The sequence below is a fragment of the Vipera berus genome (assembly GCF_964194415.1).
Source record: "Vipera berus genome assembly, chromosome: 4".
Classification (NCBI taxonomy): domain Eukaryota; kingdom Metazoa; phylum Chordata; class Lepidosauria; order Squamata; family Viperidae; genus Vipera; species Vipera berus.
The window spans coordinates 100,502,511-100,525,760 of NC_138206.1; the positions used below are offsets into that span (position 1 = coordinate 100,502,511).

At 40.4% G+C, this 23,250-nt stretch overlaps 1 protein-coding gene across 1 annotated transcript in view; it reads left to right on the forward strand.

The window, feature by feature from the left end:
* Positions 1–23,250, forward strand: part of ABCC4 (ATP binding cassette subfamily C member 4 (PEL blood group)) — a 220,790-nt gene that overhangs the window by 168,464 nt on the left and 29,076 nt on the right. The window contains exons 27-29 of the mRNA XM_081326452.1: positions 61–150; positions 1,418–1,590; positions 4,370–4,475. Coding sequence (XP_081182578.1) covers positions 61–150; positions 1,418–1,590; positions 4,370–4,475 — 369 coding nt within the window. The remainder of the gene's footprint in view (positions 1–60; positions 151–1,417; positions 1,591–4,369; positions 4,476–23,250) is intronic.

The following is a 23,250-nucleotide window of genomic DNA, read 5'->3' on the forward strand; positions in this document are numbered from 1 at the left end:
TATAGAAACATCAGGGTTAATGAATTAAAATATTTTGCCTGGAAATTTCTTGTATTTCAGGAGCCAGCTTTATTTACTGGGACTATGAGGAAAAATTTGGATCCTTTCAATGAGTATAGTGATGAAGACCTGTGGACTTCTTTAGAAGAGGTAATTTTCCTGAAAAACAAGGCTTTCCAATGTATTCTAATGTACAGAAGACTTCTGTTAAATTGTTCTTTGTGGCCTTGTTCTAACATCACGGTAAGTTTAGAATGACCTGAGCCAAGAGTGTTGTTAACATGAGCAGGAAATCTGATGTCCTTCAGGTTTTGGGGCTTACAAATGCCCTGGTCTCTCATTAATGAGCATGTTTTTGTTGTTGTTGTTAGCTGCGAAGTCGTGTCCGACCCATCGCGACCCTATGGACAATGTTCCTCCAGGCCTTCCTGTCCTCTACCATCTTCTGGAGTCCATTTAAGCTCACGCCTACTGCTTCAGTGACTCCATCCAGCCACCTCATTCTCTGTCGTCCCCTTCTTCTATTGCCCTCGATCTTTCCCAGCATTAGGCTCTTCTCCAGTGAGTCCTTCCTTCTCATTAGGTGGCCAAAGTATTTGAGTTTTAGCTTCAGGATCTGGCCTTCTAAAGAGCAGTCAGGATTGATCTCCTCTAGGACTGACCAGTTTGATCGCCTTGCAGTCCAAGGGACTCGCAGGAGTCTTCTCCAGCACCATAGTTCAAAGGCCTCAATTCTTTGGCGCTCAGCCTTTCTTATGGTCCAACTTTCACTGCCATACATTGCAACTGGGAAGACCATAGCCTTGACTATACGCACTTTTGTTGACAGGGTGATGTCTCTGCTTTTTAGTGTGCTGTCTAGATTTGCCATGGCTTTCCTCCCAAGGAGCAAGCGTCTTTTAATTTCTTGGCTACAGTCCCCATCTGCAGTGATCTTGGAGCCCAGGAAAATAAAATCTGTCACTACTTCCATTTCTTCCCATCTATTTGCCAGGAATTGAGAGGGCCAGATGCCATGATCTTGGTTTTCTTAATGTTAAGTTTCAACCCAAGTTTTGCACTCTCCTTCTTCACCCGCAACAAGAGGCTCTTTAGTTCTTCTTCACTTTCTGCCATTAATGAGCATGTTAACTGCTGCTAATGGAAGAGTTCAGCATATACAATGGGCATCTGGTAATGTAGCCCAAATTAAACAAATCACATAAACTATGTCCATAGTTTGTTAACTCATTTCAGTCAGTGAGTTCTGGTGTGTTCTCCCTCACAACGTCATAAGTCCATAATAAACTATGAACTGCTTGTTTTGAAGCACTTTTTAAAGATAAGATAGTATGGATATTTTGAAATTAGATGTGAAGCACTTTAGTGGTCTCTTAGAAAATGTTTAGTTAGAATTACTGTTATGAATTGCTTATAGGTCCAACTGAAAGAAGTAATAGAAGAACTACCTGACAAACTGGAAACACAGCTGGCAGAATCTGGATCTAATTTTAGTGTTGGCCAGAGACAACTGGTGTGCCTGGCCAGGGCTATTCTGAAGAAGAATAAAATACTGATCATCGATGAAGCAACTGCAAATGTTGACCCAAGGTAAACAGGAAGTACAATTTATCTCTAGTATTATTATAATATTGATCCATTGTAGTTATATGTCATGATAACTTACACAGGGTCTCAAGGTCTCATATGAAAAGTACCTACTGTAATGGCAAAAATCCATTATAAAAGCAACAGTGTCAATAATTATAAAAATAATAAGTAGATAATTACAGATGGAACACAAATCCAAAAGCTGATTACTCTTTGGGAAACCTAAATGTTCATTCTGGCAAAATATCACATTCATTATCAATGGGCCTTCTCTAGACCTTACTTGAATGCTCTTTCTGCCTGCCTGCCTGCCTGCCTGCCTGCCTGCCTGCCTGCCTGCCTATCTATCTATCTATCTATCTATCTATCTATCTATCTATCTATCTATCTATCTATCTATCTATCTATCTATCTATCTATCTATCTATCTATCTATCATCTATCTATCTATCTATCTATCTATCTATCTATCTATCTATCTATCTATCTATCTATCTATCTATCTATCTATCTATCTATCTATCTATCTATCTATCTATCTATCTATCCCAGCAAATGACTCTGGGTGGCTTACAATTCAATATTAAGATTTAAGAAAATGCATAAAAATTATATTTCTAATACAGGCAGTTCGTAACCTGAAACCAGTCACTTAGTGACTATTCAGTGAGGGAGAACCGACTCAAAAAAGGTATTTACAACCCAGATTCAAAGTTCTGATGGCCACCTCTCCCTTCCATGTTCACGTGATTGCTTTTGGGGCACTTAGCAATTGGCTTGCATTTATGGTCGTTTGCAGTCTACCATAGTCACGTGATTGCAATTTATGACTTTTTCTGTCAAAAAATGGTGTTTACTTCTGGTTTCTACTAAAGAGGCCCATTGTGAAAAATAGATTCACTTAACCACCATGGCATTTGCTTAATAACTGCAGTTTTGCTTAACAACAGCCACAAAAAATGTCATAAAATCAGATTGGCCATGTGATGACCCACTTAACGGGCACAATTCCGGGCTCAATTATGGATGTATATTAAGAACTGAATACATTGATAATTGTTTAGGTAACAAGAAGGCAAAATTCCATTCTCTATAATTTAATTTGATTTTTTAAGTGAATAAAACATAAGGGGCCCTTGGTACTCTCTGAGCTTGCTTGTTTTCTTGCAGACGTTTCATTACCCTAACTATGAATAAAATATATTTAAATGTAATTATTTAAAAGAAATAATTAATTAAAATATTTTTTAAAAATAGGATGCCTTTTCTATGTATGATATTTTATTTTTGTGACGTCCGTATTAAATTTTAGTTAATCCTATCCAGTGATTTAAAGAAATATAGATTGGTCATTCAATGAACCATAGTTAAAAGCTGGGTCTCCAGTAAATTACAGTTAAAATTCTGTAAAATTCTAGAAAAATTCTAGTAGATTAAAGAAGTTAACAAATAAAGCTTATTTTCCTTTAGAGGAAATTTAGTGGAGAATTCTATTTAACTAAGACCACTGGAAGCCTTTTAATTGTCATTGGTACTTATGATTAATTTTTAACATCATCTCAATATTCAGAAACTTGCTTCAAGATATTGCTGTTGTTATTTTATATAAAGCACTAACTTTATATTATTTAAGGCTTACCTATGGAAAGAAAATTCAATTGAAATATTCAGCACTAATAATGGCTGTGCTGAGAAGGAAAAGAAACTTATTTCTAGAGCTGGCTCAATTCCTAGATGTCCACTTAATAGTGAATATAAAATATATAAAGAATAGTGTAGATTCTTAATGACAATTGTAGCAACTCTTTATGATAGTGACTCTCCATGAAATTTGCCTTATCTCTTATATAATTGGGGACATATTAAAGCCATTTTAGTGGACACTGTGTTTCATTTAAAGGAGGTCAAACACACCACAGAGAAAGAAGGAAGAGAAGCATTGCATTGAGAAATGAATTATTTGAGAGACTGTACAGGTTGCAGTAGCTAGCCTTATGGTAGGCAATGATGCTTTTGGGGTGTTTGGAGCAAGAATTCTTACATTTCCTTGCCACTGGTTGGGTTAATGAAATTTGAAGTCAAAACATTGGGTAGATCTGATCTAAACTGTCTTTCCACCAAATTAACTTTTCGTGCAATCAGTATTATTCATTAAAAGAACCGAGGCTTTCTTTAGTAAGACAAAAATCCTACACAAATTTTCTAACAAACATTACTGTATGTGTAAATGTGTCAGCAAGTAGCATTTGATCTGAACGTTGCAGAATTTGGTTACGTGCACTGGAAAGCCCAATGTCAGTGACATTTTTAGATTCAGTCAAGGAAATGTGGGGTTCTGTCAAACACAACCCTCATTTTCTTCCCCCTTCTCACTTAGGAAATGACTGCCTGCAAAGGGCTCTAACATGCTGTGTTGTAGTGTAACGTAACACTTCGATGTGTCTAAAAGGCAAACATGCACTTGGCTGCTACAGTTTACTAAAACATGTTTTTAGATTCAGTCAAGGAAATGTGGGGTTCTGTCAAATACAACCCTCATTTTCTTCCCCCTTCTCACTTAGGAAATGACTGCCTGCAAAGGGCTATAACATGCTGTGTTGTAGTGTAACGTAACACTTCGATGTGTCTAAAAGGCAAACATGCACTTGGCTGCTACAGTTTACTAAAACATGTTGACATAGAGCTATGCCAAAGAATGTAGAAAAACAAAGTGCCCAGAAGCAGAAACTGTTTTGCTTGTTGCATAATCTCTTCACATTACTTGTGTTATTTATTTCAGAACAGATGAGCTGATTCAAAAGACAATCCGTGAAAAGTTTGCCCAGTGTACTGTTTTGACAATTGCACACAGACTGAACACCATCATCGACAGTGACAGGATTATGGTGAGCATTAAGGGAAAAGTCTGATCCTGGGGTAGCTGAAATGGCAAAAATTTTATGCAGACACAGCTGCTAATTCCCTTTCACTGAGAAGTTTGGTCAAAGACCCTTATAAGTATAATATGTGTTGTTGGACACAAATTGTGCATTTCCAGTTATGCACATGAGTATTAATGCATGTGATATAAATCAGGGCTTTTCAACCTTTTCACCCATTGTACCACTTTTAGGATATGGCAACATTCGAGTACCACCAATCGCCTCGCAAGATGTCAAAAACTTGACCAAAAAAAAAAAAAAGGAAAAAAGTGATGAAGTACAGGTAGTCCTCGACTTACAACAGTTTGCTTAGTGACTGTTTGAAGTTACAATGGCACTGAAAAAGTGCTCCCCAAGACACAGCCGAGCAAAACACCTGCCTGCCTGCCCGGCGGCACTCTTTCTCCTGTCCGAGGTTTTCATTGTTGTGAGCATTTCTGTTGAGGATTGGCAGCGGGGGTGGGGTGGGGGGGTGTTTGGTTTTTATTCCCCCATCTGCTGGGTGGTTGCAGCAGGTTTTGGTCACTTCACATGACCCTGGGACACTGTGACCATCATAAATATGAATCAGTTGCCAAGCATCTGAATGTAAATCACAAGACCCTGGAGATGCTGCAACATTCCAGTTGATCGGCACTTCTTCTGGGCTCAGAAGCACCAGGATCAGTGCCGAGCTCCAGCTAGAGCCTGGCGCTGATCTTGGCGCTTCCGCTGAGCCCTGACAGCCCTGCAGCTCCAGCCATCTCTCACTCAGGCTTGTGAGGTGCTGCCACTGGTTCAGCTCATTCCCCTCCCCCGCTACCACTTTTCTAGGATTGCTGCATACCACCTGCCAGGTGCCAATGTACCACAGGTGGTACCCGTACCACTGGTTGAAAAGCCCTGATATAAATCATCTTTATTAATTAAGAAGGAAAACTTAAGTTATGCTAGAATTATTTTTCCTTGACACAGGCAGTCAGTCAGAGACTGAAGAAAAAGATATCAAGACAAATGGACAATGAAGTCAAATACCTTTCCCAATTTCATCTCCTCTAGGTTGAACTTCAACCTAATATGCAGGCTGGCAATCCAGGGCATGGAAATCCAGGGCATCTGAATATTAAGTTGGAGATAGGTGTTTTGTTATGTCTGTTTTAAAATTTGCTGAATGCAAATCCTTCTATCCAGCACCGATTGCCATAAAGCAAACATGGAAGTTTGAGGCCACTTGTAGCCATGGAACCCCTTCTTTCCTGCTTTACCTAATTATCAAAATTCCACAGCATGGTTTCTTACCATTTTGAGGTAGAAAAAACATAAACATTGCAGTATATACTGTAAAATAGATTTGGCATGGAGGCAAAAAAAAATATCCCAAGTTTGTCCATGCCTGTTTATGACATGGTTTGGCCCACCATGGCCCTTGCCATCCCTTCAAAGTTGGGAGCCAGGAAGAAAGTTCCCACACCTGTTCTAAATATGCCATTGGAACAAGAGAGTTAATGTTACGATTTTAAGTGCTGCTTAAACTAAACAATAGCTTAGTAAGTTGTAATTTGTCACTTCTTCAACCTGTTTTCTCCACAGCTACATAACTAATGGCACACAGGCAATGGAATGTATGTTTACAAGATGTCTGTTCATTAAAAATCAGACCTTGCATAAAATATCATAAGCACGCACAGGGTAAATCTGGGCTTTGGTTGCATTTGTGACGTTTTGGCAAAATTGTACCAGAAGAGACTGTTTACTGCCCTTACCAGAACAGAAAATTCTTCATGTGGCATAGTTAGTCTGGATCTGGTTATCTAATCTGCTTTCTTTATCTTCTTAAAAAGTACTATATGTTATGGAGCATTCCCAAACCCACAGGCAGTGGAAGTCCTCACACATTGTTTCATCTGTTGATTCTTTTTCTGTTTTGCATAAAATTGCTTGTTGTGGAAGGTTTGATTGATATTTATGTGTATATATATATATATATATATATATATATATATATATATATATATATATATATATATATATATATATATATATATATATATATATATATATATATATATATATATATATACACACATACACACACACACACACACACACACACACGTACACACACAGGTGAATATGGGTATACATAAGTATATATAGATGTGTGTGGGTGTGTGTATTGGGGATGACTGTTGGACATGAAAAACTGTAACTTGGGATGTGAAGAGTGTGAACTAATAAATACCAATAAAGGAGAATATTTGTAGCTCAGGGTTGAAATGAGGGACCCTTGGTGTTCTCTGAGTTTTCTTGTTTTCTTGAAGATGTTTCATTACCCAAACTAGGTAATGTCATTAGTGCTAGTAAGGGGTGTGGTTTGCTGTCAGTTTATATTCTGGTGGCTTGCCCTGTTAGTGTTGATAGGGATGGTCTTAGAGATTCTTTGGTTGGGCTATTTACTGTTGGCTTCTTTGACAGTTTCTTGTTTGGGGTATTGTATATTTGATTGTTGGTCTGATGCTAATCCTGGAGTTAATCTATGCTGATCTGAGTGTTGATTGCTGGTGGAGAGGTTCTTGGTCTTTTCGTTACTTTGCTGGGTGGTTGATTGTTTACATAGTCTATAGAGGTTGTTAATGTCTGTGTGTCTTATTGATGGCTAATTTGTCAGAGTGCCAGGCTCCTAGAAATTCCCTGGCATTTTTGGACTTGGCTTTGTCTAGGATGGTCACATTTTCCCAATTGAAACTATGGTTAAGTCTGTCTATTCATTGTGAAATTAAAGAGTTTTCATCATGTCTTCTGACTGCTAGTTGGATGCATTTTGCCAGTCCTTCTGTCTGTTTGTCCTACATAGTGGTTGTTGCAGTCCTTATACTGTATATTGAAGATGACTCCTGTTTTTTCTTCTGGGGTTGCTGGGTCTTTTGGTTTGCTTAGGATGTTTTGAAGACTTTAGTTGACTTGTGTGCTACACTGATTCCATGTGATTGTAGTAGTCTGCAGTTTCTGAGATATTCTTGATGTATGGCACTGTAATTCTTTTAAGGGTTTGTGTTGGTTGTGCTATAGGTGCTCTATTTCCTTTTTCTGCTGTTCTAGGTTGCTGCAGTGCGTTTGGGCTCATTAAATAAAGTCCTTAGGCAGCTTCTCTTGTGACAGGTTGGGTTGTTGCTTTGGTAGTGGGGCGCCTGATTGGTATGGATAGTTTTTCCATACACTTGTGTTTCTAGTTTGCCATTGTGGTCTCTGCTGATCAGGATGTCCAGGAAGAGTAAGAAGTTATTCTTTTCTTCTTCTCTAGTAAACTGGATTCCTTAAAAAATGTTATTGATGGTTCTGTGGGTGTTCTCCAATTGGCCTTTTTTATTATGGTGAAGGTTTCATTTACATATCTTATCCATTTTTGGGGTTGCATTTGTGGCAGTTTGATGGCTTCTAAGATGTTGCATGATGACTCTGCTATAAGTGCTGAAAGTGGGGATCCCATAGATGTACCTTTAATTTGTTGGTAAATTTGCCCATCGTATTGGAAGTATATGGTTAGACAGAGGTTTATGAGATTAATAATCCTGGATATTTTAATCTTCATGTATTTGGTTAAGTCAGGTGTGCTATGGAGTAATGTGGTCATGGATTTTTTGGCTAATTCTGGATCTATGAACATGAACAGGGCTGTGACATCAAAAGAATGGATGCCTTTGAACTAATAAATGAAACAAATTAAAAAATAGGCATGTTTGTGACGTTAGAGAAAAATAAAAGCTAAAGTAAATCTGAATGAATTGACCATTTGTTGACCAAATGCCAATGCAATCTTAAATTGCATTAGCAGAGGGATTGAATCAAAATTGCATGGGGTACTAGTACCACCTTATAAAGCCTTAGTAAGGCCACACCAAGAATATTGCATCCAGTTTTTGTTACCACACAATAAAAAAGATGTTGAGAGTCTAGAAAGCAGGCAGAGAAGAGCAACAAAGACTATTTGGGGGCTGCAAGCTAAAACATATGATGAATGGTTACAAGAACAGAGCATGGCTAGTTTAGTGAAGAGAAGGACCAGGGGTGACATAATAGCAGTTTTCCAATATTTAAGAGGCTGTCACCAAAAAGAGGGAAACAACCTATTTTCCAAAGCACTTGAAGGCCAGACAAGGAACAATGGATGGAAACTGATCAAGGAGAGATTTAATCCAGAAATAAGAAGAAATTTTCTGACAGTGAGAACAATCAACCAGTGGAGCAGCTTGCCTTCAGAAGTTGTGGGTGCTTCATCGCTGGAGGCTTTCAAGAAGAGACTGGACAGCCACTTGCCATAAGGTCTCCTACTTGAGAAGGGGGTTGGACTACATGATCTACAAGGTCCCTTCCAACTCTATTCTGAGAATGATTTTGTGGAATGGAGTTGAGGAATACCTGTAGGGAAGATGACGTATAGGTTTAATTTTCAAAATGTATGTCAGAAAATATGAATGAGTGTAATGTAGGTTGGAATCCTTAAGATAGTGACATGTAATACTCCTATGAATTAGATTGTATACATGGAAAAATTAGGAAGGAGTCTGGGTAGAAATTGTGCTATATTCACTCCAGAAGAAAAAAATTTTTTGATTAGACAATGTGAATGGGTAAGAAAAAATTCTGGAAAAGTAGAAAAAGTTAATAAACCATTTTGGTGACCCAAAGGTGAATTGGAATGATGACTGGTGAGTATCTGCTTAGAAAATGTTTGTTTTGAAGATTAACGTCTCCTAGTTTTAATGTTTGTAAGCCACCCAGAGTTATTTCGGAAGTTGACATGAAATTAATGTCAGTTTTGTGATTGAAAGTTGACAGCATTAATGAAAGATACAAAGGATGAGAAGTTATGAACATAGGACAGGCCATTTTTGTAACATCCAGGAAGGATCTTGAGAAAAAAATGGACACAGAAAAAGAAGAAAAGAAGTAATGAAACTAGAGGAAAAGTGGAATGTCTGTAAAAAATGAGTCCTGCATGAAAAAATATTAGAAGGTTGACTAATCTCACAACAGAATGAAATGAAAGCAGATGTAAGGAAAAAGGATAAGGCAGCATGAAAAGAATTGATGTTATGGGATGCCATAGAAGAGTGTTAAGCTGATGGGAGACATGGAGAAGGATGTTTAGTGGAACGATGAAGAGGAAGAGCTGAAAGAAGAATGCCAATCAGACATGGAAACAAGAGAAGGAAGATTGGCTTTGAGGCCAAAAAGATAAAAAGACACGGAGTACAATCGTGAAGGGCATTTATATATGCCAATTTAGTTACAGGGGATTTTTTAATTCTTACCTCATGCCTTAATTTTTTTGGCTTACTACTGTACTCTTTATACACTTATGATTGTGTATCATCTGACCCATCCACTGCGATAATCAAGTTCGCAGATGATACAACTGTGGTGGGTCTTATTACAGGTGGGGATGAGACAGCATATAGGGCGGAGGTACAAAAACTATCCATATGGTGTAGTAACAACAACTTGCACCTAAACATTGGCAAGATGAAAGAGATGGTGTTAGACTTCCGGAGAAAAAAGGAGGAACCTGCCCCACTTCAAATCGGAGAGAACTGTGTAGAGAGAGTTTCCTCCTTTAAATTTCTGGGAGTCTACCTCTGTGAAGATCTGACCTGGAAAGTTAACACAACTCAGGTGGCTAGAAAGGCCCAACAGAGGCTTCACTTTCTTAGGGTCTTGCGGAAGAACAGGGTAGAACAACAGCTAATGACCCTCTTTTACCGGTCTACTATAGAGAGCGTCCTCTCGTATGGTATTGTGGTTTGGTATGCTGGTCTGACAGCCGTGGATAGGAAAGTATTACAGAGGGTAGTGAGCACAGCACAAGACATTGTGGGCTGTTCCCTGACACCACTGGATGACATCGCCAGGGCTCGTTGCCTTGGAAGAGTGAGGAAGATTCTCAGGGATGACTCACACCCTGGACGGTATCTCTTTACTCTCCTGCCATCGGGTAGGAGATATAGGAATATAGCCAGCCGTACCAACAGGCTGAAAAATAGCTTTTACCCGTGGGCTGTTAGGCTTTTAAATGGGACATAATCTTATGCAGAATTGACTTGGGAGGCCGGTGTGTGGTGTAGTTGGTTCACATGGTGTGGTGGGATGGAGGGTTTGTTGTCACTGTGTGTTGGGGGGAGAGAGCAACAGGGGGAGGCTCAGCTAATCTCAATGTACACATGTTGTACTTTGACAATAAAGGTTTATTATTATTATTTTATTATTATTTATTATTCTTACTCATCGATTGTCTATAGTTCTACTTATCAGCAACTTTAGGAAGTTTACAACAATTAAACCCCAAAGCAAAGGAGAACCTCAGCTAAAGTTCTCTTTCAATAGCCTTCTCACTTCCAGTCGAAAGCCTGGTCTGCTGTAGTTGCTTATTCCCAAACCTTATCTGAAATATTGGTTTTTATCTCCCAGATTTGATCCTGAAGATTCTCTAGTCAAATGAGAATCCATATACAAACTCTCTAGCCCAACTTGGTTATTCATAGAGGTGTTCTAAAAAGCTTTGGGATAGCTGAGAAATTAATCTTTTATGTTCTATTTTGACTCCTTTAATTAAAAAGATTACAAAAGATGGAGGAATGTTGTGCCTGACATCCCATAGAGCCACAATTAGTCATTGTGAATGATATTGTGCTATAATGGAGCACAGTGCCATGTAGTATATAATAATTTGGTACTAAATTGGTTTGAATTCGAACAAGCAGGCCTGGACTGACTACGATTTTTAATTAGGCTTTTACTGGGTTAAATTGTTTTGTAATTTCGTATTTATTGTTTAATTCTCTTTTAAATTTTTTTACTCTATGTTTTTTAATTTTTATTGTTGTGAGCCACCCTGAGTCCTCAGGGAGAAGGGCGGCATATAAATTTAATAAAATGAAATGAAATGAAATGAATGAACCTTGGTTTAACTGCAGAATGTCTAATTTGAGGGTCACAATTATACCTTTATTAGCGTCGTTCATCCAGACGACCTTTTAACTCTACATTGTTTGGTTTTTTTTTTCTCCTTTAATTACCTTATTTGTCTCGATCACTATTTGGCAGTGCAGATTCCTCACCCCTTTTGGGTCAGTGGGTCAATTTGAACCTGGAAAATCCATGATATGATCACTCAGGGGAATTGTTTATGATGGCGGGAAATACTTTGACCATTTACAAAATGACTAACTGCAGTCTCAAAATGCATGTTATGTGGCCCCTGAAAGTAGTTACTGTCAGGTCCAACTTTTGTCCCTTTTCTAGGGCAAAGAGAGCAAATGGCTGGAGCTGTTCTCCATCTTTATCTTCTTGAAAGACCCATGAAGCTTTTGTAGCATCCAAGTATAGGAAATGAAGATGATTTGGGAGACTGATGCTTTCAATTTGTTAATATTAAAAGTTATTTTTTTAAAAATTAAATGGGGACAAGAGACTTGGTAGAAAAGCCCATATGGGCCATCCTATTTAGCATCCTATTGACTTTCAACTTTTCTAATAGATTTTTTTTATCTTAGTGTCTTGAAGATTCTTCTTTTCTCTGTAATGTATAAAGATGTTACTACGGTAGTTACTTTGATCGTATTTGAGATCAGAGGTAGGGGAAACATTTGTTTAGATTGTGACTTAAACTAAATTTACTCAAATATACACTGTATCTCCAATTATTCATGAAATAGAATGAGGTTCTACAGCAATGTCTACATTTTCCAATTTTGCAGTGGAGTTCTTAATTTTAAAAAAAATGTGTAGAAATTGAGGTTATGTGAGGGAGGCAAGAAGAAGGCGCCCAATGGGCGCCTTGTTATAAGGAAACAAGTATATATGGTTTGGCCACCCATATTTCAGAGATTAGGTAGGAGACATAATCACATCATATACTTAAAAGGGTTTTCTAATCACAAGAAGATTTATTTTTTCTGAAGGTTTGTCAGGAAATATGAATGATCTTTTGGTTCCAGAGAAATTCCCTCAAGTTTTGACTCATTGTGTAATAAACAAGCAAGATCAAAAAAGCTTTCCTTAATAAGGGTGTTTTCTTAGTTTCATTAAAATGGCATAGTCTTAATGGTACATAATTATTTGTGTTTCTTTGATTCAGTAACTGCAGAATAGTGACGAATTAAACCTCTCCATTCATCTCTTAGTATTTGTTCTCTGATTACTGTTTTATTAAGCGTTTTACAGTCTAAACTTTGAAAACGCTCTTCTTCATCTGTATTAATTATATGTATAATAACTGTTGGTGAAATTTTTGGACCATAGTATACTTCATATATAAGGTCATTTGTCTCTTGTTTTCCCATCAAATATATTTTAAACACTAATCTCATCTTTTCTGGGAACAATTCATGTTACCCTCATGACTGATGTTCATCTTGTGATCCTTATTTCTTTAATCCAGTTCCTTGGACCTTCTAACACTATACTAGAATAACTATGAAAAAGAGCCAGAATGGATTCAGAAGAAGTCACATCATTATTTATAAGATGTAAACTGAATTTTTATGCTGAGTTTTTCTTTCATTTCATCATGGCAAACCATGGAACTTAAGGGTTGCAAGGGATCCTGGGAACCATCTACTGCAAGCCCCTGCATAGAGTAAGAATCCAATTTTTTGATGTCCCCAATGGATGGTCATTCAGTCTCTGTTTCAATACCTCCAATGAAAGAACACTTGGCTCCTCCCAAGGCCTTCTGTTTCTTTATTAAATAATATGTACCATTTGGAAAGTTTTCCTGATGTCCAGTTGAAATCGACTTCTTTGAAATATAGACCTTTTGTTTCTTTCTCTTGTCTTCTGGACAGTTCTGATCAATTCTGTACTGTCTTCTGCATGATGGCCTTTCACAGTTACTTGAAGTCAGATATTGTGCCTCCCCAAGCTTTTTTGTCAGGCTTGTCCCAACTTGGACATTTAGGAAAGAAAGATCCTCAACTCCATTTTTTGAAGTAAAAGGTTCTTTTGCTAAAGACAAGAGGTTATAGCATAAGCAAAGCTAGATCTGAGTATTCATGCACAAAGTTTGCATTTTCTCCCTTTCCCTGGTCCTCCCCACTTGACCAATCCATCAGTGTCCAATAGCATTTGTTTTTGATGTTTTGGGAATGGCTTTGAGGTTTGGAGCCTCTCTGGTTTTGCATTTGGATCTCAGGCTCCCTCTTTGATTGACCAGTTTATTCTGGATTGACACCTCTGATTCCTGTCACCTTGTCATCCCCCTGCTTTTTCCTGCCCATTCCCATTCCCATTCCTTACTTCCTCAATTGCCTCTCCCCTCCCTTGCAGGATGCCAGAGAAGCGAAGTATGCTGAAGATGGCAGGACCGACACTTTTTTTCTCACAACTAAACATACTCAATGTCTCTGATAACTTTATACTCTAGTTGTTGGTTGGTTAATCTTCTCTGGCCATAATCCTTTTGACTTTGTCAATGAATGCAATATTCTTGGTTCAATCGGACCAATGACTACGTCTGGTTTCTAACCAACCAGAAACAATGATGTCTCTTGATTCTGCCATAGTACTGTTACTTCAGGCTGAGATTGAATTTGCTTGTTTGGCAGCTACACTACATGATTGGCACTTGTTCAGTTTATGATCCAATTAAATTCAGTTTATGATGTTCCAGATCTTTTCCACATGTAGGCACAACTATTTTAATCAGACTGTAAAAGAAAGTTCTAGTTCCTGCGCAAACTAGAAGAGCATGCATTTGAAAATGCCACACCTAAATTTTGGTGCCGCTACATGGATGACACATTTGTCATCATCAAAAGAAATGCACTGAATGACTTTCATAACTTCATTAATTCCATCTTCCCAGACAAACAATTCACAATGGAGGAAGGAACAGCCAGACAATTATCATTTTTAGATGTGCTTGTCAACAGGCAGGAAGATGGAAGCCTAGAAACCACAGTTTATTGCAAGGCCACCAACACTCCATGTGTTCTTAATTTCAACAGTAACCATCCACTGTCACACAAAAGAGCTGTGTCAGAACACTATTTGGCAGGGTAAGAACCCACTGTAGTACCCAGCAAGCTAAACAATTGGAGAGAAGGTATCTATGTGATCAGTTCAGGCAGAATGGTTACCCACAAGCATTTATTACAAGATGCCTGCGTAACACATAAAGGAGAGAAAGGAAGAAAGAAGGTACAAGACCAACTATATGGCACACCCTGTTATACATCAAAACCATTTCGGAAGCAGTAGAACACAGCTTCCAACATCTGCAAGTAGGCATCACATACCACCTGGAGGCCACATACCAAAAAGCTAACCACCAGATTGCAAGAACACAAGTGAGTGGTCAGATGAGGAGTCCCAAACTCGTTGGTAGTCTCACATTGCAATGAACAAGGACATACATTCAATTTTGCAGCTACTAAGATTATTGGCTGTGCACGTACAAAGATAGCCAGGGAAAGGATTGAAGCTGGGAAATGGGCCTCTTGTCAGTCAATAGGAGTGCTGATTTACCATCAGCTTATCAGATATTTAGGAGCTGAGGGTTTGGCAGCCAAGGAAACAACAGCCAATCACCGGCCATCAACATACTAACTAATAGGAAGGCACCACATAAATACGAAGCATAGAAAATATCCCAAAGCACATATTCCAGTAGAGAGAAATTCCCTGAAGATGGGCTCCATCACAAGTCCAAAAGCTCCTCAGGACGCAGTGACTGACCCAGATTAGATCTTGCAATTTACTTTTTGTAAAGATTTTGGAAAAGAAGCATGGCATATTGGGAGGGGGGGTTAAATGGGGGAAATAGTAGGAGAATCTGCACTTGTAATCAAAGGGGCACTCCTCCAGTCAGTCTGCATTACCTTAAATCAATCAGGAACATGGAGTCTGAAAACCTGGAGTACCAGCATCTTGACTTTCAAAAGACAGTCTTCAAAAATTGAGCAATGTTTAGCAATGGGCGGGCCAACTTTTCCTCCAGCCTTGTATTACATTTATATGTATTTCCTAATGATCAGAACAGAAAAGTAGGTTGCACAGAAGCCAGAATGTCTGCCATTGTTTTGAGATGTAATAAATACTTGGTGTGAGCAGATCTAATCTTAGATTCCTCTGTGAAAATGAATGAGAGATGTTTGCAGAACTCTCTTTGAGATGTTGGCACTGTGTTCTTGGAGCAGCCATCGGAGGATTACAACACAGAGATTAATTTTGTGGCTTGCATCTTTGTCATATAAATTTGTTTTGTTTTTTTAAATTTAATCCCAGATGCTGTGGGAGGTTCCTTTGGATTTTAATATACAGGAATGAAAGGAAATTTCTACTCTTTCTTTTCAGCCATAATTTGATTAAAATGGTTGTCCCTGCACTTCAAATAAAGATTAGGGAGAGGAAAGACATGTTAGTTGGTCCTAATGATCCTCTCTCTTCTCTCTCACTTTGATGAAATGTATTTCTTGTATCAACTGATTAGAGAGACCTGCATTTCTATACTGATTGCTGCATGAAGAAAAGTACCTCAGTTTTGTAGGATTATTTGCAAGACTGATACAAGTCTCAAGTCATTTTATCACTTCAAGTTAATGCAGATCTGTTTTTAGATCAAAAGATTTTTAATAGCTATATGATAGGGATAAACTTGATTAGTGAAGTTTTCATTCATTGCCATTAAGATGAAGTATTACATTATTTGAGTTCTTTCAAGTAGCAGTTCTTATGTTCATAGCATATATCATGTAGTTGGGTTTGCAGTTCACTATCCATACTGTACTGTATCCATATTTTGACCTGCACCCTGCTAACCTTTACAGTGATGGATGGAATGGAGCAAGATAAGAATTCATTAAAACTGATTAAACCACAGGTCATTCTCCTGGTAAACTGCAATATGTACACATCCTCTTAGTAGAAACTGTAAATGAATTGAAAATACATTTGTGTACATGGAGAATATGAACTCCCTTGCTCAACACAATTGCACAAAATCAGAATGGTATGTTGGCAGTTTGCCATACTCAACTCCTGAAGTCCATTCTGAAATAGGAACCTGTCCATTCACTGATACTGTGTAAGCAATAATTGGTTGCTCATAAATTGTAAAATATGCCAACCAAAGTTAACAAAATCATTTTAGGAACCTGGGATGAGTAGCAAGATGAAGTGGCCCAGTCCTAGGAAGTGACAGACTTGGCTGTTGCAGGATGGACTTTGGTCTTCATCAATGTCAATTTTGAGCAGAACAAATTATTTTGAAGATTCTGTCAATGCAGCTATGCCATGCCAGTCACATGTAAATCCAGCTGCTTTCCTTACAGTGAGAAATGAAATGGCAGAGACATTTACCACTATGGAGAAATCTGTACAGGAAGTATGGCAAAACGCTGTCCACTGAAAATGTAATTCGAAAACCCTCAAGCTAGTGAGTTTTGTGGAGGTTCTGTACCCATAGAACAACAACAGTAAGGCAATTTATCTCCTCTTGTATATTATTCAAAGTCTATCAGGCACATGATATAGCAACCTCTTCCTTCTACATGCTACTTTAGAAGCAATCTCTTCTTAGAGGAGAGGTGGGAAAAACCCTACAAAGTCAATTTGAATATCAAAGAAAAAAATATATGGTGGAACCCTTTCCCCTGGAATTTCACTATTGGTAGATACTTTTTATGTAGAAGGGTAGTGTTGTGTATGTACATAGTTATTAACAAGGGAATTGCAGCCTGCAGTATTTGCTGGATTAGAGCGGGAGATTCTGCTGCAATCATTGGCTGCAATGAGCAAGAAGCGGGAAAATAAACGCTGCTGATTGGTTACAGTTCAAACAGTTCCACTATAAAAGGTTGCAACATTTGACAGTTGCCAGTTGACTTATGTGTATTCAATAAACCAGTCATTACTAAACTGCTCTGAGTCCTCGTCTATCAGAACCAAACAAATTGGCGACGAAGGTGGGATAGACAGAAGACCAGAGAATCGTCGATTTGTTGCGCGAAGGCGGCAAATTTGAAACGTGTCACAGTCAACCGAGCGGCCGCGGCGAAGAAAAATTCTCCGAATGGCGCAAATAGGGTCATTGAAGGAATTCGACCCAAACTTCCCCGAGGATTGGGAAGAGTACATCGGACAAGTAGAAGGGTTCCTGTTAGTGAACGGAATCACTGACGACAGGAAAAAGGCGGCAGCTTTATTAACGATTTGCGGCACACCGGTCTACAGAATCGCTGTCGGACTGTGTCAACCGCAACCAGTCTCTAGTGTGCCTTACGCCGACCTTTTAGCCAAATTAAAGGTCCACTTCACGCCTAGAAGATCGGAGCTGTTCTGGCGCCGCATCTTCGAGAAAAGGAACCAGAGACCGGGTGAATCCATCCAAAAATTTGTCGCTGCCGTCAGGGAAGCCGCAGTACGATGCAAGTACGATAATTTAGAGATAAGAATTCGGGACCGAGTCGTACTGGGCTTACGAGATGAACAGCTACAAAACCGAATAATTGCTAAACCCACCGGCGATCTGCAGGAAGTGCTAGACGAACTCTTGACGTATGAGTCTACCGGGTATCGCGACCCCCCCCGCAGTAGCATGGCAGCGGCGTCAGAAATCAACCAGGAAGGCTATGTGGACTGTGGGGAGGTGGATCAGCAGTGGGAGGACGAGATCGCCGAAGTCTCAAGGCGATTCGGTAAAATGGCGCCAAGACTGACCAGAACCGAGGGGCCCGAGCCTAACCGCCGGCAACAACCCGCAACGCCGCAGAGACAAGCGACCAGGGCACAACGACCTTGGAAGGACACCGCAACCCGACCAAGAGACAACGACAGCCAAAACCGGTGTGGCAGCTGTGGAGGCAACCATCCCCGCGCATCTTGCCGTTTCCGGAACGCAAAGTGCAGGGCCTGCGGGAAGACCGGCCACATCCAGGCCATCTGCAGGAGCCGTGCTCGAGATAACCGCCTTAACGAAGTGGATGTGTGGCCCGAAGGTAAGGTGACCCCGTACTTAAGTGGCAAAGAGTTCCCTAGATTCAGGGCTAGAATTCCCAACCTAGGGGAGGTGGCAGGTGTCAGTCACAGGAGGACAGGGAAAAACAGTAATTTTCCAGACGGAAAATTAAAAATCATAGTCCATCTGCAAGGGGTTCCTTGCAGAATGGAGATAGATTCTGGAGCTTCAGTGTCAATAATCTCCAGTGAAACCCTGGAGAGAATTGAACAATTAAGTGGAAGAAAAATTCCACTGACTTCAACAAATATCCAATTAACAGATTTCCAGAAAAGCCCAATAAAAATAAAAGGGAAAATCAGTCCTAGAGTTCAATTTAAGAATTTTAAGGGGGTCTTAGATTTAATAGTTACTGAAGGGCATAGGACTAGTCTAATTGGCCTTAACTGGTTCCCTGCCCTGGGCATTTGGGTTGGGGGAATAAATTCAATAATTAAAAATAAGACCCTCGAATCAGTCTGCAACGAGTTTGCAGACGTATTCGACGGGTCTCTTGGTAAATACAAGGGCCCCCCAATTAAATTTAACCTAGACCCATCCGTGAAACCCATCAGGCTTAAGGCCCAAAGGGTGCCTTTCGCGCTGAAGGAAAAAATCGAGGCCGAGCTCGACCGGCTTGTAGGCCAAGGGGTACTAGAACCCGTTGAGGGAGGCCTGTGGGAAACGCCGATTGTCACACCCCTCAAACCCAATGGGGATGTGAGAATCTGCGCTGACTACAAAGCCACCCTCAACATTGGAATGAAAAAACATGCTTACCCGGTCCCGACGGTGAAGCAGGTCCTCGCGACGATCCAGGACGGCGCCATGTTTGCCAAGTTAGACTTGGCGCATGCGTACTTACAATTGACTGTTTCTGAAGAGGCTGCAGAAGCACAGACGATTGTTACCCACAAGGGGGCGTTCCGGGTCCACAGACTGCAATTCGGTATTGCAGCAGCTCCAGGCATCTTTCAAGAAGTGATGGAGAGGACCTTAAAGGGCATACCTGGTGTATGCCCTTACTTTGATGATGTCCTGATAGCTGGAAAAGATGAAGGAATGTTAGTGGAACGACTGGAACAGGTATTGGGAAGGTTCAGAAGGGCTGGACTAAAACTAAAAAAAGAAAAGTGCAGCATTGGGGTTAAGTCCACTGAATTTCTAGGGTTTAAAATAGACAAGAATGGAATTCACCCTACCCCTGATAAAATCAAGGCAATTAAATTGGCACCAGAACCAAAAAACAAGGCAGAATTACAAGCCTTCCTTGGTTTAGTAAATTTTTACCACACATTTGTGCCTCACAAAGCTGCCATTGCAGAACCTCTCCATAGGCTCTTAGATAAAAAAACCCCATGGCAATGGCTTAACAAACATAGGGTGAGTTTCCAAACATTAAAAGACATTCTTTCCAGCCAATCCACTGTAACTCATTTCATTGAAAATAAACCCATTTACCTAGCATGTGATGCTTCACCTTATGGTGTGGGGGCCGTGATCAGCCATTTAGACAACCATGGGATACAAAGACCAATTGCATACTACTCTCGGACACTGACCAAAGCTGAGAGAAATTATGCGCAGATTGACAGGGAAGCATTGGCAATTGTGGCAGGAGTTAAAAAGTTCCATGACTACCTGTATGGTAGGAACTTTACCATACTAACTGACCACAAACCCCTGTTGGGCCTATTCACCACGGATAAACAGACTCCCCAAATCATGTCACCCCGAATGCTGAGATGGTCCATCTTCCTCTCAGCATATTCGTTCTCTCTCCAATACAGACCCGGCAAGGACATGGGGCACGCGGACGCTCTGAGCAGGTTGCCCTTAAACATAACTGAGGATGACCCTGCCCCTGTGGGGCAAATAATGTCCCTACATGACATCCCGGACTGGCCCTTAACAGCCAAAGATATAGCTGTGGCAACAAACTCCGACCCAGTTCTAAGGAGGATATTGGCTTGGGTTCTAAGTGGGTGGCCTAATACCAATCCGGATGCCAAATACATCCCATATGTCAGAAGGAAAAATGAACTATCAGTTCATTTGGGATGTTTACTGTGGGGAAACCGCGTGGTTATTCCTGAAATCCATAGGCCCGCTATCCTAGTAGAATTACACGAGGGTCACCCAGGTGTAGTACGCATGAAGGCGTTAGCTAGGAGCCACTTATGGTGGCCAGGTCTGGACAATAACATTGAGGAATGTGTTGCCAATTGCCATCAGTGTCAACGCTCAAGGCCTGAACAACAACACATCCGCACGCATAAATGGGAGTTAGCTAGGAATCCGTGGTCCAGGATTCATATTGATTTCGCTGGACCCTTCCAAGGGGTGATATTTTTGGTGGTTGTGGACAGTTTCTCCAGATGGTTAGAGGTAGTACCAGTCAGTTCCATGACTTCCGGTAAGACCATACAGGTATTAAGGGGCCTCTTTGCCACTCATGGGTTACCTGATATACTTGTGTCTGACAACGGGCCACAATTCACATCTGTTGAATTCCAGGATTTCCTCAAGGCCAACTCGATTAAGCACAAGACATCAGCACCCTTCCACCCATCGTCCAATGGCTTGGCTGAACGTAACGTGAGGACCACGAAGGACGCATTAAAAAGAATCATCAGAGGTGACTGGCATCAAAGACTGGCCGAGTTCTTGCTGACCCAACACACGACCCCATGTACTGCCACCGGCAAAAGTCCAGCTGAAATGAGGTGGGGTAGAAGACTAACCACCAAATTGGACAGATTACACCCAGACAGACTCCCACCAAGTGCTGAATTGGACATTCCTAATAGAACATTCAAAGTGGGGGATTTGATATGGGCCAGAAACTATGCATCTGGGGATAAATGGATCCCAGGGGTGATTACTGAAATTCTGGGGCCCCTGTCATACACTATTGAGGGGGAAGGGAATTGGAGTAGCAAGAGACACATAGATCAGTTAAGAAAGAGAACCAGTGGATGCGTACCAGAAGAAGGGGATCAAAACAGATTTGTGGGGAACAGTACATTCAGGGTCAGTGATAACAACACGCCGGGTAGTGGGGAAGCCGAATTGCAAGATAACTCAGCCTCTGATAACCAGCAACAACAAGCTAGGCAGTTCAATTGGGTAACACCCTTGAGGAGTAGGCCAGCCTCTACTGATCTTCAAACACAAACAAACACAAATTCACAAATTAGCAATTGGGAAACTTCAGAGTCAGGCAACCAAGAGTCCAGGTCCAACACAGACAATCAGCCAAGCAGACTACCCGGTAAAGGTGTCCCCAGCTGCCAGGGCAATAGATACCCTTCTAGGATTCACAGGCCTCCAAAATACTTAAAAGACTTTGTTCACAAATAACAACAACTGGGGGGTAAGGGGTGTTGTGTATGTACATAGTTATTAACAAGGGAATTGCAGCCTGCAGTATTTGCTGGATTAGAGCGGGAGATTCTGCTGCAATCATTGGCTGCAATGAGCAAGAAGCGGGAAAATAAACGCTGCTGATTGGTTACAGTTCAAACAGTTCCACTATAAAAGGTTGCAACATTTGACAGTTGCCAGTTGACTTATGTGTATTCAATAAACCAGTTATTACTAAACTGCTCTGAGTCCTCGTCTATCAGAACCAAACAGGTAGAAATGATATGATTTAAGGCGGTCTTTATCAAATGCCTTCAGATAGAGCAGAAATTGCCACTCCTGAAATTGATTCAGTGAAATGAATCTTCCTAGGGCTCAGATAAGTTGCACCATCTACCACTTAGCCTTAGTTGATCTTGAATGTGGGACTACATAGAAATTCCAGAGCTGGTATCTACACTAGGGGATTGTAAAGCATTCTGGAAGAAATCAAAACAAACTATTTCTATAGTTTTATGAAGGAAAATATGAATGTGTATATGACATCACCCAGAGCTGGTCTCAATTTGGAGCTTTTCTTTTAAGTCTTAAGTCATAATGGTGATGAATACAGCAGTATAAAACAATTTACATGCAATCCTGCTGGAATACAGCTAGTACTTGATTTATAAACACCTGTTCAGAGAACATTCAAAATTCTGATGATGACAAAAAAGGGAGAGTTATGACCCTTATAGCCATTACAGTATCTCTGTGGCACATGATCACTATTTGTGGCCTTCTCTGCCAGCTTCCCACAAACAAAGTCATTGGGGAAGCTAGCAGAGAAGGTTGCAAATTGCTCCTGTAAATTCCCTCTGCTTTTTCTCCCAAACAGCCTCCCAGGCCTCGCCCATTGAACACCTTCACCCCCTCACACTCCTTAGCTGTGACTCCCACCTCTTCCCACTTAATGACCTGCATGGTCCTGGGGTTCCCATGGCTTTAAAAGAGCCCTGGTGGCGCAATGGTTAGAATGCAGCATTGCAGGCAAACTCTGCCCACAGCCAGGAGTTCAATCCTGGCCGGCTCAAGGCTGACTGAGCCTTCCATCCTTCTGAGTAAAATGAGGACCCAGATTGTTAGGGGAAATATGCTGACTCTGTAAACTGCTTAGAGAGGGCTGTAAAGCACTGTGAAGTGGTATATACGTCTAAGCCAGGGGTCAGCAACCTGAAACAGTGAAAGAGCCACTCGGAACTGGTTCCCTCACAAAAGGAAAAACTGGGAGCCGCAAAAATTGTGTGCTCATGCGCGTACATGCACGCATGCGCAGAACAGGGTTTGACTGAAGAGTGGAGCCAAGGTGAGATATGCACCTACCCTGCATATTTGAATTGATTGGTTGAACTTTTTTAGTCC